The 17,639-nt window shown below is 43.7% G+C and overlaps 1 protein-coding gene across 1 annotated transcript in view; it reads right to left on the reverse strand.

Moving 5' to 3' along the window:
• Positions 1-570: 570 nt before the first annotated feature.
• LOC118390014 (vacuolar protein sorting-associated protein 37D-like) overlaps positions 571-17,639 on the reverse strand; it is a 47,752-nt gene continuing 30,683 nt past the window's right edge. Inside the window, exons 3-4 of the mRNA XM_035780126.2 lie at positions 11,742-11,824; positions 571-1,542 (exon numbers count right to left, since the gene is read on the reverse strand). Coding sequence (XP_035636019.1) covers positions 1,012-1,542; positions 11,742-11,824 — 614 coding nt within the window. The 3' untranslated portion in view covers positions 571-1,011. The remainder of the gene's footprint in view (positions 1,543-11,741; positions 11,825-17,639) is intronic.

The raw sequence follows: 17,639 nt of genomic DNA on the forward strand, positions 1-17,639 counted from the left end.
CACCAGGGTTGTGGGTTCAATTCCCATGGAAAAAGTACAAAAAAATGTCTGTACACACTGGATAAAAACATCTGCTAAATTACTAAAATGTAAATGTAGTTTCTCATTTATCAGAATAAATAAACAGCCTTTGTTGCTGGTCATTTCAAATAGTAAATCATTTGCCGATGTGAATTCTTCAACACTGTTTGTGAAATAACACAGAGTTTGGTGCTCTTCAATGTTTATTTGTGACGGTAATCAACTTCGGCTGAGAATCTTGGTGACTTTTTAGAAAATGTAGCCCTATTTGGGAGCCGGGCCAAAGATCACAATGACTGTGTTTCCCCATATCCACTCCACTCTTATTAATAATAAAAAATCCATGTGACTACACCATTTTTTGAAGACCATCTACACTAAATGTGCATTTGAAAAGGGAAGCTGCATAAACACTGCCACATATCGTGTTCTTGGTTAATCTTTGTGTTGCAATTTCAGAAAGATGGCTTGGAAATGGTTCCAAAGATGCATAAATATGACTGTTTTGCTTGGATCGCACTATAAAACAAGTAACAACAAGGATTTAGGTTAATAATAAAAACCATGATTTGGACTTTATTGATCATCAGCAAAACGACACCAGGCCATTTCATAGAAGCCTTGCAATTCTCAGTCGGATGGATGGACAATGGGGTCCTTTATGACAAGCTGGAGACACTAGTCCATTTGTGACATTTCCTTATCATAGCTGTGCTTTACAACCCTGTGACGCCCTGGAAGTGTAACATTCAAATAAAAATGAAAACCATGCCCTGTTTCATTTACTCCCTTGCTTTCAACTACTCTTATTCCGTGCTTTATGGCTTCTGGTTATATCCCATTTTAGGTATGTTTACGTTTTGTGTCATGGATGGCGAACATATGTTTCAGATCAATTCCACAAAAGCTTCAAAAGCCATCTTTGCGTGCATGAGTCTGGTAGCCACTGTTTGGTTCCATGTCTAGAGACCTCTAGGGCCCATGCCTCAGTTATCGGTATGGAGGCTCAGGCTGGTGAGTGGCGGGCCTATAGAGCTGCTGTAACCGCATCGGTCTGGTTGACCAGCCTCCGGGTAACTGTCCAATGACCCGTAGGTTCACAGGATGCCCATGTCCAGAGAGCGGGGCACTGGGGCTCAGGATTTGGGTCTGGCCCGGCTGGGAGTCCAGCGGAGGTAGACTGGTGTGGGTCAGGGCAGATGGCGAGGTGGTGGAGGAGGATGGCAGGGGGAAGTGGGGAAGCAGGATGGCGGGGGTGAGGCCGTAGCGGAGCTGGAAGACCCGGGGCGGGCCCTGGGCCATGAAGCCGTTGGTCCGCTGGGGTTCCGGCTTCTCATCCCGCATCTTGTCCTCTCGCTCCTCTGGCTTTTTGGGTTTGCTGGAATTCCGTTTGGCTCGGTTGAGCTCCTGGATTTTCTCGGCCTGAGCACGGCGGATGTGGTAGCTCTTCCTGGAGCTTTGGAAGGAGTCCAGAAACCCCTCCAGGGGCACGTTCCCCTCCATGAACTTCTCCAGGAGGTCCTGCAAAGCAGAGGCCCACAAATAAATGGGTATCAGGAGACAAGAATTCAAATCAAAAGGATTCCCAACCCCTGGGAACAGTTCAAACACAGCCCCACATGTAAAAAGTAGATTTCACATTAACTTATGTTTTTCCATTAATACAGTGTCCACCACACGTCCACTGGCACAGCCCTAGAATGATTGTAATCAGTCTGACCGGCAACTGTGCCCCCAGTCATAGGGAGCAGATGGAAGACCCGTCTAGCCCAGTATGGGGGGAGTGAATAATTCATGACAGTCTAGTCTGCACAGCCCACCTCCCCAAACACTCTAACCTCTGTCTGAGCACAGCCAATGAAAATTACTAAATTAACAGGCTACTAGCTACGCACACAAAAAAGGCTTGGGTCATTACTGTGTCTCTTCCATATCGGAGCAGCGCAAATGGTCCCCACAGTACCCCCATAATTGCCCTGGACACGGTTTCTTTCTTCACAGTTGCCAGCTGTAGAGGGCTTGACATAATCAACACTATGATATTACCTTCAGCCTCTGGGGCTGAAATCTGGCGTCTTCAACAGGGAGCCGCTAAAGATAGTGTGGCGATACATAAAACCAAATGGTGTTAGAAGGCTGGAACACACAAAAGGACCCACCCTTACTGCCATACATTAGAGAAATAGATTGTGTGAAATCCATCTAATAAACAAATGGCCTGAGGGTCGTCTATTTTTGAGAGACCCATGTTTTTTCAGTGCTGGCTAAGAGCCATCACTCAACACAGTCCTATTATGATGAGGGTCACCCAATCAATCAGGCTGACTGCTGACCTAACAACTTTGAGTCATGGAGCCATCAATCGGGGTTGTGTGAGGTGGAGGAAGCACAGTTTATTTAAGTCTTTGTGCTGGACGGCCTTGCATGGATAAATCAAAACCTGAAGGTAGGATTGTCTGTGGGGGGTAGTCTCTGGAAGTAAGCCTTTCACTTGATGGGAACGTGCTGTATAGGACTGTAGTCTGTTCACAGTTATGCATTCGGTCACCTACTTAAAGGGTTTGTGAAATGAAGGATTATATGGACCACTTGCTAATGGATCATGCTCAATAAATGTGTTGCGCCATGTGTTCCTCGCCAAATAAAAATGTTTTATCACCAAGGACAGTGTCGAGGTCGCACAAATTGTCTGGTAAAAAATAACCTCTCTCACAAGGGTAAAAACATACCGATATATGCCCAGCAGACTTGACCCCATGACTCTATTTCCATTGGCCCTGTGCAGTTGGCAAGGTGTGCACAGGCTAGCCCACACCAAGCCCAATATGGGCTATCCCACACCAAGCCTAGCTACTTCATAATATAGAGGCAGAGGCTCATTAGAATATTTTGGGGTGTGGTTTGCACACAGGTCTTTTTGTGCAACCATTACTGAGAGTGTTCTGTTGTGTGACGCCAAAAAGATTTGATCTTGGACACTGTCAACATTGAAGTCTTTATAAAGACAAAGATGGAATCCGCAGTAGGGTGAAATTGTGCCACTGGCCGCCCCACCTCCGTAATTGTTTTTTTGTTGTTGTCAAGCTGAGGAGCGTCGTGCAGCATGGTAAAAAAAATACAGTACATATTGTGCTCTTCTAGCACACGTGCAATGATGTCCGAGGTGGAAAAAAGTGTTGTTTGCAGTAACTTTGTTGTTGTAATATCGCAAATGGATGTGGCACTTTCACCATTTAAGGATTCCAGCTTTAAGTACATGTGACATATTAGACTTAACATTTTCTCTAATAAAATGTATGAATGAAAGCAACAACTTGGTCGTCTTTGCTAAATACCTTAAAGCTGGAAACATTAATGGATGGGCTAGCCACATCTGTGCGATATTACAAGAACAAATAAGTTACTGAAAACAACATTGGCCATATCTGAATACCCATACTAGCGTACTACATACTTAAACTGCATAATATGTACTCATTGTCGCATACTATTTAGCACGTACCATTTAGTAAAAAGTATGCAGTATGCCACGGCTGCAACCAACGCAGTAGCGTCTCCTGACTGGCTGAGTAGGTGTGTGCGGAGTGCGGGTGGATTTGTCAGAATTCCAGACGTGCATCGCATTAACCAGCCTGATAATAGCTCATTTTCAATTAAATTAATTTATCTAAACTCTGAATAGAATAGGAATGTAGTTATAGGCCCTACTCAGGCTGGTTATAGGCAGACTATCACATTCGACATAAACCGTAGCCCATCTATCCTATTTAAAATGGACTGACGACAGAAACAGAATTTGGTTCAATTTCAATATTTATTAGTGAAACCATAGTTCTGTAACATACAGTACCAGTCAAATGTTTGGACACCAACTCAGTCCAAGATTTTTCTTTATTTTTTACTATATTCTAGTGGACATCAAAACTATGAAATAACACATATGGAATCATGTAATGAAAAAAAAGTGTTAAATAAAAATATATTTTTGATTTTAGATTCTTCAAAGTAGCCATCCTTTGTCTTGATGACAGCTTTGCACACTCTTGTCTTTATATCAATAGTACAAAAAATAAATAAAACCCCTGGAATGAGTAGGTGTCCAAACTTTTGACTGGTACTATATATAAATTAAATCAAATATCCTAGTACACATAAAACATTTTAATGTTAAAATCGAAAGGCTATTGCACAGAAAAACGTAGACAGTCGGCTGCATCGCAAATTCAGAAACGCCAGACAGCAACATAAAGCTTTGTCCCCCTACACCAAACGTGATCACGACACGCAGGTTAAAATATCAAAACAAACTCTGAACCAATTACATTAATTTGGGGACAGGTCGAAATGCATTGTATGGCAATTGTATGGCAATTTAGCTAGTTAGCTTGCACTTACTAGCTAATTTGTCCTATTTAACTAGCTTGCTGTTGCTAGCTAATTTGTCCTGGGATATAAACATTGAGTTATTTTACCTGAAATGCACAAGGTCCTCTACTCTGACAATTAATCCACACATAAAACGGCCAACCGAATCGTTTCTAGTCATCTCTCCTCTTTCCAGGCATTTTCATCTTTGAACTTATATGTGATCTTATCTAAACTTTCATAGTATTACCACGACCACTGGCAAAACAGTTTGTCTTTCAATCACCCACGTGGTTATAACCATTGAGGAGATGACACGTGGGTACCTGCTTCAATAAACCAATGAGGAGATGGGAGAGGCAGGACTTTCAGCTCGATCTGCATCAGAAATAGAATGGAGTTCTATCTTAACCCTTGGCATCGCAGATGCTCGTTGGCGCGCACAAGCAGTGTGGGTGCAATAATTGAATAACATGGATTTCTACATTTATTTTGCGACGCCTGCACACCCGACGTGTCCGGTCTGGTCAGCATGAAAAGCACTGATAATTGGGAACGAGATCAGACTGACTGCTGAAGCTTGATCCATTCTTAAATAATTAAATACGTAGCCTAGCCTACAAAACTAAAACAAACAATATTAAAATCATGGTGTATGTTATATTTTTATATTGATTAACATCAATAATGCAGCCACACCCCGAGTCCCCGCTGCTGACACATTCAGAAATCTAAAGATGGTTTATTATTTCGTTTTAAAGCTCTGACAAAGGCCAAGCTAACAAGAAACACTTTTCAATGAGAAAACAAAAAACATACGATGCAATTATCTTGTTAATTTGAAGGAGAACAAAAACTACTTGGCCTACTATTGAACACCACGCAGAAACATCGCTATTCGGCACCATTTAAGTAGCCCAGTTGTATTGTTTGGCTATTACTCGCAGCCCACCTCTTCCAATGCCGATATGCCAGATGAAGAGCCGAAATTAGCATAACATCCTGGCATTTAAGCATACTCGTTTTTAGAAAATTCACATACTATGCAACATTTTTATTTTCGCATACTGAAAATACGTCATGCGCGATGACGTTGTTTCCTGCTATTCGTTCATTTCGGTAGCGCATCCCCATATCTAATTGATCAGCTGTTGTCAAAGCCAAAAGTATTATGACATCCGTGCATTTTAAAGTATACTAGATTTTCGAAATGTCACATACTATTAAACTTTATTTTCCCACATACTCAAACGGCCTCCTATTTAGGATGCAAATATGGGTATTCAGACATTGCCATCGTTTTCCCCCTTGGACATCATTGCAATGCACGCACATTGGAGCCAATGTGGAGCCGATAAACAAATTTGCCTCAGCCAAATGTAGCCAGCCTATATATATATTTCAGACCACATTGGGCCCATGTCGTGCCAATGTGGGCATGTTTGCTGGGTAGTGTATAGGTTGTAGTATCGAGCTGAAAGTACACTGAACAAAAATATAAATGCAACATGCAACAATTTAAAAGATTTTACTGTGTTACAGTCATAAGGAAATCAGTCAATTGAAATCAATTCATTCATCTATGGCCTGGGCAGGGTCGCAGCCATGGGTGGGCATAGGCCCCTACACAGATCCACCCATTCATTAGTCCCTAATCTATGGATTTCACATGAATGGAAATACAGATATGCATCTATTGGTCACAGCTACCTTCTTTTTTTTAAAGGTTGGGGCGTAGATCAGAAAACCAGTTAGTATCTGGTGTGACCACCATTTGCCTCATGCAGCGTGACACATCTCCTTCACATAGACTTCATCAGGCTGTTGATTGTGTCCTGTGGAATGTTGTCTGACTCCTCTTTCAATGGCTGTGTGAAGTTGCTGGATATTGTTGGAAACTGGAACATGGTGTCATACACGTTGATCCAGAGCATCCCAAACATGTGACATGTCTGGTGAATATGCAGGCCATGGAAGAACAGGGACATTTTCAGCTTCCAGGAATTCCGACATGGGGCCATGCATTATCATGCTGAAACACGAGGTGATGGCGGCAGATGAATGGTATGACAATGGGCTTCCGGGTCTCATAACGGTATCTCTGTGCATTCAAATTGCCATCTATAAATTGTGTTCCTTGTCCGTCCGTAGCTTATGCCTGCCCATACCATAACCCCACCTCCACCATGGGGCATTCTATTCACAACCTTGATCAGCAAACCGCTCACCCACATGATGCCATATACGCATAGACTCTATCGGAGTCGGTGCAGCCAGCTGGTTTCTTCACGCATCGCGCCAACAGAAACAACCATCTTTCTGGTAAGAAGAGGGGTAAAGAAGGGGTAAGAAAAGGGGCAGGGGTTATGCCTTATGATTAACTAGACGTGGTGTGATCATAACAACATACAGGAACTCAAGTCCTTCTGTTCACCTGAATTCCTCACAATCAAATGTCGACCGCATTATCTACCAAGGGAATTCTCTTCGATTATAATCACAGCAGTATATATTCCCCCCCAAGCAGATACATCGATGGCCCTGAACAAACTTTATTTGACTCTATGCAAACTGGAAACCACATATCCTGAGGCTGCATTCATTGTAGCAGGGGATTTTAACAAAGCTAATCTGAAAACAAGACTCCCTAAATTGTATCAGCATATTTCGATTGCGCAACCAGGGCTGGTAAAACCCTAGATCATTGTTATTCTAACTTCCGTGACGCAGATAAGGCCCTCCCCCCCCTCCTTTCGGAAAAGCTGACCACGACTCCATTTTGTTGCTCCCAGCCTACAGATAGAAACTAAAACAAGAAGCTCCCGTGCTCAGGTCTGTTCAACGCTGGTCCGACCAATCTGATTCCACGCTTCAAGACTGCTTCGATCACGTGGATTGACGAATACGCTGATTCGGTGAGCAAGTTCATTAGAAAGTGCATTGACAATGTCGTACCCATAGCAACGATTAAAACATTCCCAAACCAGAAACCGTGGATTGATGGCAGCATTCGTGTGAAACTGAAAGAGCGAACCACTGCTTTTAACCAGGGCAAGGTGACGGAAAACATGACCGAATACAAACCGTGTAGCTATTCCCTCCGCAAGGCAATCAAACAAGCTAAGTGTCAGTATAGAGACAAAGTAGAGTCGCAATTCAACGGCTCAGACACAAGAGGTATGTGGCAGGGTCTACAGTCAATCACGGATTACAAAAAGAAAACCAGTCCCGTCGGGGACCAGGATGTCTTGCTCCCAGACAGACTAAATCACTTTTTTGCCCGCTTTGAGGACAATACAGTGCCACTGACACGGCCCGCAACCAAAACCTACGGACTCTCCTTCACTGCAGCCGACGTGAGTAAAACATTTAAACGTGTTAACCCTCACAAGGCTGCAGGCCCAGACAGCATCCCCAGCCGCGTCCTCAGAGCATGCGCAGACCAGCTAGCTGGTGTGTTTACGGACAATCAATCCTTATCCCAGTCTGCTGTTCCCACATGCTTCAAGAGGGCCACCATTGTCCCTGTTCCCAAGAAAGCTAAGGTAACTGAGATAAACGACTACCGCCCCGTAGCACTCACTTCCGTCATCATGAAGTGCTTTGAGAGACTAGTCAAGGACCATATCACCTCCACCCTACCTGACACCCACTCCAATTTGCTTACCGCCCAAATAGGTCCACAGACGACGCAATCGCAACCACACTGCACACTGCCCTAACCCATCTGGACAAGAGGAATACCTATGTAAGAATACTGTTCATCGACTACAGCTCAGCATTTAACACCATAGTACCCTCCAAACTCGTCACCAAGCTCGAGACCCTGGGTCTCGACCCCGCCCTGTACAACTGGGTACTGGACTTCCTGACGGGCCGCCCTCAGGTGGTGAGGGTAGGTAACAACATCTCCACCCCGCTGATCCTCAACACTGGGGCCCCTCAAGGGTGCGTTCTGAGCCCTCTCCTGTACTCCCTGTTCACCCACGACTGCGTGGTCATGCACGCCTCCAACTCAATCATCAAGTTTGCGGACGACACTACAGTGGTAGGCTTGATTACCAACAATGACGAGACGGCCTACAGGGAGGAGGAGAGGGCCCTCTGAGTGTAGTGTCAGGAAAAAAACCTCACACTCAACATCAAGAAAACAAAGGAGATGATTGCTGTTTCCTGAAGTCCACAGAGGGAGCATCCTCCCTATCCACATCGACGGGACAGTAGTGGAGAGCGTAGTAAGTTTTAAGTTCCTCGGCGTACACATCACAGACAAATTGAATTGGTCCACCCACACAGACAGTGTCGTGAAGAAGGCGCCGCAGCGCCTCTTCAACCTCAGGAGGCTGAAGAAATTTGGCTTGTCACCAAAAGCACTCACAAACTTCTACAGATGCACAATCTAGAGCATCCTGTCGGGCTGTATCACCGCCTGGTACGGCAACTGCTCTGCCCACAACCGTAAGGCTCTCCAGAGGGTAGTGAGGTCTGCACAACGCATCACCGGGGGCAAACTACCTGGTCTCCAGGACACCTACACCACCCGATGTCACAGGAAGGCCATAAAGATCATCAAGGACAACAACCACCCGAGCCACTGCCTGTTCACCCCGCTATCATCCAGAAGGCGATGTCAGTACAGGTGCATCAAAGCAGGGACCGAGAGACTGAAAAACAGCTTCTATCTCAAGGCCATCAGACTGTTAAACAGCCACCCTTAACATTGAGTGGCTGCTGCCAACACACTGACTCAACTCCAGCCACTTTAATAATGGAAATTGTTGGAAAAATTATATCACTAGCCACTTTAAACAATGCTACTTAATATCATGTTTACATACTCTACATTACTCATCTCATATGTATATGTATATACTGTACTCATGTACTGCATCTTTATGTAATACATGTATCACTAGTCACTTTAAACTATGCCACTTTGTTTACATACCTGTATATATGTATATACTGTACTCGATACCATCTACTGCATCTTGCCTATGCCGTTCTGTACCATCACTCATTCATATATCTTTTTGTACAAATTCTTTAACTCGAAGCACAAGCATTTTGCTACACTCACATTAACATCTGCTAACCATGTGTATGTGGGTCACGTTCTGACCATAGTTCTTTTGTGTTTTCCTTGTTTTAGTGTTGGTCAGGACGTAAGCTGGGTGGGCATTCTATGTTTTGTGTGTCTAAGTTGTTTTTCTGTGTTCGGCCTAGTATGGTTCTCAATCAGAGGCAGGTGTCCTTAGTTGTCTCTGATTGAGAATCATACTTAGGTAGCCTGGGTTTCACTGGGTTTTTGTGGGTGATTGTTTCCGTGTCTGTGTTTTACACCACACGGTACTGTTTTCGGTTATCACATTTGTTGTTTTTGTAAATTGAAGTGTTCAGTTTGGATTTATTATTAAATAAGATGAACACTAACCACGCTGCACTTTGGTCCTCTTCTTCAACGGAAGAAAACTGTTACAATGTGACAAATACATTTGATTTGATTTTATGACAATGGGCCTCAGGATCTCATCACGGTATCTCTGTGCATTCAAATTGCCATCTATAAATTGTGTTCGTTGTCCGTAGCTTATGCTTATGCTGTTCACAACCTTGACATCAGCAAACCGCTCACCCACATGATGCCATACACGCTACGCTCTCTGCCATCTGCCCGGTACAGTTGAATCCGGGTTTAATCTGGGAAGAGCACCTTTCTCAAGTGTGCCAGTGGCCATCGAAGGTGGGCATTTGCCCACTGAAGTTGGTTATGACACCGAACTGCAGTCAGTTCAAGGCCCTGGTGAGGATGACAAGCACGCAGATGAGCTTCCCTGAGACGGTTTATGGACTTGGTCTGTGGTTGTGAGGCTGGTTAAACGTACTGCCAAATTCTCTAAAACGATGTTGGAGGTGGTTTATGGTAGAGAAATTAACCTTCAATTCTCTGGCAAGTTCTGGTGAATGTTCCAGCAGTCAGCATGCCAATTGCACACTCCCTTAAAACTTGAGACATCTGTGGCACTGTGTTGTGTGACAAAACCACACATGTTAGAGTAGTGCTTTATTGTCCCCAGCACAAGGTGCATCTATGTAATGATCATGCTGTTTAATCAGATTCTTGATATGCCACACCTGTCAAGTGAATGGATTATCTTGGCAAAGGAGAAAAGCTGTAACGGGGATGTAAACAACTCAGTGCACAAAATCTGAGAGAAATAAGCTTTTACTGAATATTTCTGGGATCTGTTATTTTAGCTTGTGAAACATGGGACCAACACTTTACATATTGCATTTATATCTTTGTTAAGTCTAGTTATATTAAATTGAAGCTTTGGGTTACTGAGGTATTTACATTTTTCAGTAAACCGTGACGGTTAACCTGCAGTACGTATTAAAAAGTAGCTGAATATACATATACACATCTATGTAAATGGAGGCACATGCTATAATTCATCAAAGGTAGGCCTATATATGTAAATCCACTCAACCATGTCAGTGTTTGAGTATTACATTTCCCAGCATTGTAAACATTATCAATATTCCCTGTCTTCATTCACGCACAGGTATTTGCGGAATATCACACATACTAAGATGAAGTGTTAGCGGGGGATCTGTGCCATGGCTCATGGTAAAGACCCTTGAGCAGGCTGTGTGGAATACAGAGTGCTATTAATGAAATGTGATGTGGACATACAGTATAGGCTAGGCTATGGGGGTTGGGGGAGGCCTTTCATTCTGGAGAGAGACAACTGAGGGCTGTCACATGACTCCTGCTCCATTGTGGCAACCCGGTTTCTCTTGGGATGCATGGGCTGTCGATTGATTTGAACAGTGATTACACTATTGCGCAGTCTAGGTGGACATTTTTGGAAATGGAGCGGATCATCCCCATGTATGTATTTCTGTTAACTGTCTGGTTGTCAATAACATTGTGTGTTTAATGCGCAAATTTACATTTGAAAGAACCTGTTCTTTTGAAATATAAAGGTCTAGGCAAATGCTCTCTTTCAAACTGTAGACATTTCTATTGAAATCGTGACCAGATAGATGTAGTATAGTGCACAGAAAACACTTTATTTTATTTTTTCTCTCACTTGAAAAAGGCAACCAGTACAGTGTGGATCATAACTCCTGCATTCTTGAATACTCAAGTGTGCATGAGTTTCATGGACTATTCCTAGAACAAGCAGTTATCTGTCCGTCTTTACCGGAGTGCAGAATGAACAAAAGTGGCCTGGCTGTTGACTTGCATGGAGGCTTTTCAATTATACTACACTAGTGCTGACAATTCAAAGAACACACTCAGTGGTTTATGCTAAGACTAAACATTAGAGTTCAGGCTTTGGATTTACCTCGGACTGTTCCTCAGCACGCGCCACATCTTCCTGGAGAAGATTCTGTGCTGTCTGGAGGTTGTGCTTCTGTATGTCGGCCTCTGCAAGGACAAAGAAACATAATTTATTCACAGGGAATGACAGTGACAGAGGGAACAGTTAAGAAAAAGAGCCTACCAAAAGAGTGACTTATGACTATCTCAAGACTGAGGGTGGTTTAGTCACTGAGAAACCAGGAGAGATTAAATCATTTAAAAACAAATAACCTTTCAGGGAATGAACATTATTTCAAAATCGGACCTCTGAAATGAAAATGGTTGGACATGTCTTCAGCAAAATATATTTGACCTAAACCCTCTCTGAATGCTTGAAAAAACAAACAAGTGACCGTCCTTTTATACCCCAAAATAATAATTAAAACAAAAGGGATTGCAGAGAACATGTCTACCGTTTACCCTCACTTGTTGGACAGACCAGAGCCTTAAATATGCAGTTTTAGAAACTGTACTTCGTACTGTAAGCATTATATGGCAACGCAGGAATTCTGATACACAGGGCTGCAGGCCAGAAGGTTGTGGCTCATGGTAAAGATCCTTGAGCAGGCTGTGTGGAGCGTTATTAATGAAATGTGATGTGGACATACAGTATATGCTAGGCTATGGGGGGTTGGGGGAGGCCTTTCATTCTGGTGAGAGACAACTGAGGGCTGTCACATGACTCCTGCTCTATTGTGGCTCCCCGGTTTTTTACGAGATGCATGGGCTGTCGATTGATTAAATCTGAGACATCATTAGGAATCTGGGAATGGTACTTTGGAAAGTTAGGCCTACCTTAACCCAATGAGAGAAGGTCAAAAGTGATTCCCTAAAAGCTATCTGGGTTTAAACCTCTTCTATTGTACAGAAAGTCAATCAATCACATTTACAGTGGAGCAAAAAAGTATTTAGTCAGACACCAATTGTGCAAGTTCTCCCACTTAAAAAGATGAGAGGCCTGTAATTTTCATCATAGGTACACTTCAACAATGACAAACAAAATGAGAGAAAAAAATCCAGGAAATCACATTGTAGGATTTTTAATGAATTTATTTGCAAATTTGGGTGGAAAATAAGTATTTGGTCACCTACAAACAAGCTAGATTTCTGGCTCTCACAGACCTGTAACTTATTCTTTAAGAGACTCCTCTGTCCTCCACTCGTTACCTGTATTAATGGCACCTGTTTGAACTTGTTATCAGTATAAAAGACACCTGTCCAAAACTTCAAACAGTCACACTCCAAACTCCACTATGGCCAAGACCAAAGAGCTGTCAAAGGACACCAGCAACAAAATTGTAGACCTGGGAAGACTGAATCTGCAATAGGTAAGCAGCTTGGTTTGAAGAAATCAACTGTGGGAGCAATTATTAGGAAATGGAAGACATACAAGACCACTGATAATCTCCCTCGATCTGGGGCTCCACGCAAGATCTCACCCCGTGGGGTCAAAATAATCACAAGACCGGTGAGCAAAAATCCCAGAACCACACGGGGGGACCTAGTGAATGACCTGCAGAGAGCTGGGACCAAAGTAACAAAGCCTACCATCAGTAACACACTACGCCGCCAGGGACTCAAATCCAGTGTCAGTGTCAGGACTTTTTGGTAAAAACTCAACTCGCTGTGTTTGGAGGACAAAGAATGCTGAGTTGCATCCAAAGAACACCATACCTTCTGTGAAGCATGGGGGTGGAAACATCATGCTTTGGGGCTGTTTTTCTGCAAAGTGACCAGGACGACTGATCCGTGTAAAGGAAAGAATGAATGGGGCCATTTATCGTGAGATTTTGAGTGAAAACCTCCTTCCATCAGCAAGGGCATTGAAGATGAAACGTGGCTGGGTCTTTCAGCATGACAATGATCCCAAACACACCGCCCGGGCAACGAAGGAGTGGCTTCGTAAGAAGCATTTCAAGCTCCTGGAGTGGCCTAGCCAGTCTCCAGATCTCAACCCCATAGAAAATCTTTGGAGGGAGTTGAAAGTCCGTGTTGCCCAGCAACAGCCCCAAAACATCACTGCTCTAGAGGAGATCTGCATGGAGGAATGGGCCAAAATACCAGCAACAGTGTGTGAACACCTTGTGAAGACTTACAGAAAACGTTTGACCTCTGTCATTACCAACAAAGGGTATATAACAAAGTATTGAGATAAACTTTTGTTATTGACCAAATACTTATTTTCCACCATAATTTGCAAATAAATTCATTAAAAATCCTACAATGTGATTTTCTGGATTTTTTTTCTCATTTTGTCAGTCATAGTTGAAGTGTACCTATGATGGAAATTACAGGCCTCTCTCATATTTTTAAGTGGAAGAACTTGCACAATTGGTGGCTGACTAAATACTTTTTTGCCCCACTGTATGTGACAGGGTCTACAGTCTATCACGGATTGGAGAATAAGAGCACCTCCTCCCAGCTGCCCACTGCTCTGAGGCTAGGAAACACTGTCACCACCGATAAATCCACTATAATTGAGAATTTCAATAAGCATTCCTCTACGGCTGGGCATGCTTTCCACCTGGCTACCCCTACCCCGGTCAACTGCCCGGCACCCTCCACAGCAACCCACCCTACCATTTATCCTTTACCCAAATCCAGATAGCTGATGTTCTGAAAGAGCTGCAAAATCTGGACCCCTACAAATCAGCCGAGCTAGACGATCTGGACCCTCTCTTTCTAAAATGATCTGCCAAAATTGTTACAAACCCTATTACTAGCCTGTTCAACCTCTCTTTCGTATCGTCTGAGATTCCCAAAGATTGGAAAGCTGCCGCGGTCATCCCCCTCTTCAAAGGGGGTGACACTAGACCGAAACTGCTACAGACCTATATCTATCCTACCCTGTCTGTCTAAGGTCTTCGAAAGCCAAGTTAACAAACAGATTACCGACCATTTCGAATCTCACTGTACATTCTCCACTATGCAATCTGGTTTCAGAGCTGGTCATGGGTGCACGTCAGCCACGCTCAAGGTCCTAAACGACATCATAACCGCCATCGATAAGAGACATTACTGTGCAGCTGTATTCATCGACCTGGCCAAGGCTTTTGACTCTGTCAATCACCACATTCTTATTGGCAGACTCGACAGCCTTGGTTTCTCAAATGATTGCCTCGCCTGGTTTATCAAATACTTCTCTGATAGAATTCAGTGTGTCAAATCGGAGGGCCTGTTGTCTGGACCTCTGGCTGTCTCTATGGGGGTGCCACAGGGTTCAATCCTCTGGCCGACTCTCTTCTCTGTATACATCAGTGATGTTGCTCTTGCTGCTGGTGATTCTCTGGTACACCTCTACGCAGACGACACCATTCTGTATACTTCTGTCCCCTCTTTGGACACTGTGTTAACTAGCCTCCAGACGAGCTTCAATGCCAAACAACTCTCCTTCTGTGGCCTCCAACTGCTCTTAAACGCAGGGGAAACTAAATGCATGCTATTCAACCGATCCCTGCCGCACCTGCTCGCCCGTCCAGCATCACTACTCTGGACGGCTCTGACAACTACAAATACCAAGGTGTCTGGTTAGACTGTAGACATTCCTTCCAGACTCACATTAAGCATCTCCAATCAAAAATGAAATCTAGAATCGGCTTCCTATTTTGCAACAAAGCATCCTTCACTCATGCTGCCAAACATACCCTCGTAAAACTGACCATCCTACCGATCCTCGACTTCGGTGATGTCATCTACAAAATAGCCTCCAACACTCTACTCAACAAACCGGATGCAGTCTATCACAGTGCCATCTGTTTTGTCAGCAAAGCCCCATACACAACCCACCATTGCGACCTGTAAAAAAAAATATATATATATCTGAAGTTGGAGACTCATATCTCCCTCACTGGCTTTAAGCACCAGCTGTCAGAGCAGCTCACAGATCACTGCACCTGTACATAGCCAGTCTGTGAAAAGCCCATCTATCTACCTACCTCATCCCCATACAGTATTTATTTATCTTGCTCCTTTGCACCCCAGTATCTCTACTTACACATTCATCTTCTGCACATCTACCATTCCAGTGTTTCAAATGCTATATTGTAATTACTTCGCCACCATGGCCTATTTATTGCCTTAACTCCCTTATTTTACCTCAACTCCCTTATTTTACCTCATTTCAACTCACTTTTCATAGACATTTTGTTTTCTTTTGTTCCGCTGTATTATTGACTATGTTTTGTTTATTCCATGTGTAACTCTGTGTTGTTGTATGTGTCGAATTGCTATGCTTTATCTTGGCCAGGTCGCAGTTGTAAATGAGAACTTGTTCTCAACTAGCCTACCTGGTTAAATAAAGGTAAAATAAAATAAAAAACAAAAAGAAAACCAGCCCCGTCGCGGACATCGATGTCTTGCTCCCAGACAAACTAAACAACTTCTTTGCTCACTTTGAGGACAATACAGTGCCACTGACACAGCCTCCACCAAAACTTGCGGGCTCTCCTTCACCGCAGCCAACGTGAATAAAACATTTAAATGTGTTAACCCTCGGCTAAGAAAGCTAAGGTAACTGAGCTAAATGACTACCGCTCCGTAGCACTCACTTCCATCATCATGAAGTTCTTTGAGAGACTAGTCAAGGATCATATCACCTCCACCCTACCTGACACCCTAGACCCATTCCAATTTGCTTACCACCCCAATAGGTCCACAGACGACGCAATCGCAATCACACTGCACACTGCCCTAACCCATCTGGACAAGAGGAAAACCTATGTACGGATGCTGTTCATCGATTACAGCTCAGCATTTAACACCATAGTACCCTCCAAACTCGTCATCAAGCTCGAGACCCTAGGTCTCGACCCCGCCCTGTGCAACTGGGTCTTGGACTTTGACGGGCCACCCTCAGGTGGTGAGGGTAGGTAACAACATCTCCACCCCGCTGATCCTCAACACTGGGGCCCCACAATGGTGCGTTGTCAGCCCTCTCCTGTACTCCCTGTTCACCCATCACTGCTTGGCCATGCACGCCTCCAACTCAATCATCAAGTTTGCAGACGACAGTGGTAGGTTTGACATGATCGTGGACTTCAGGAAACAGCAGAGGGAGCACCCCCCTATCCACATTGACAGGACAGTAGTGGAGAAGGTGTACATTTTTAAGTTCCTCGGTGTACACATCACGGACAAACTGAAATGGTCCACCCACACAGACAGCGTGGTGAAGAAGGCACAACAGCGCCTCATCAACCTCAGGAGGCTAAAGAAATTTGTCTTGTCACCAAAAACACACAAACTTTTACAGATGCACAATCAAGAGCATCCTGTATCACCGCCTGGTACACAACCACAACTGTAAACCTCTCCAGAGAGTAGTGAGGTCTGCACAACGCATCACCGAGGGCAAACTACCTGCCCTCCAGGACACCTACACCACCTGAATTCACAGGAAGGCCAAAAAGATCATCAAGGACAACAACCACCCAAGCTACTGCCTGTTCACCCTGCTATCACCCAGAAGGTGAGTTCAGTACAAGTGAATCAAAGCTTGGACCGAGAAACTGAAAAACAGCTTCTTTCTCAAGGCCATCAGACTGTTAAAACAGCCATCACTATCATTGAGTGGCTGCTGCCACCATACGGACTCAAATCTCTAACCACTTTAATAATTAAAAATCGGATGTAATAAATGTATCACTAGTCACTTTAAACAATGCCACTTTATATAATGTTTACATACCCTACATTACTCATCACATATGTACAGTTGAAGTTGGAAGTTTATATACACTTAGGATGGAGTCATTGAAACTAGTTTTTCAACCACTCCACAAATTTCTTGTTAACAAATTATAGTTTTGGCAAGTCGGTTAGGACATCTACTTTGTGCATGACACAAGTAATTTTTCCAACAATAGTTTACAGACAGATTATT

The sequence above is a fragment of the Oncorhynchus keta genome, chromosome 11 (assembly GCF_023373465.1).
Source record: "Oncorhynchus keta strain PuntledgeMale-10-30-2019 chromosome 11, Oket_V2, whole genome shotgun sequence".
NCBI lineage: Eukaryota > Metazoa > Chordata > Actinopteri > Salmoniformes > Salmonidae > Oncorhynchus > Oncorhynchus keta.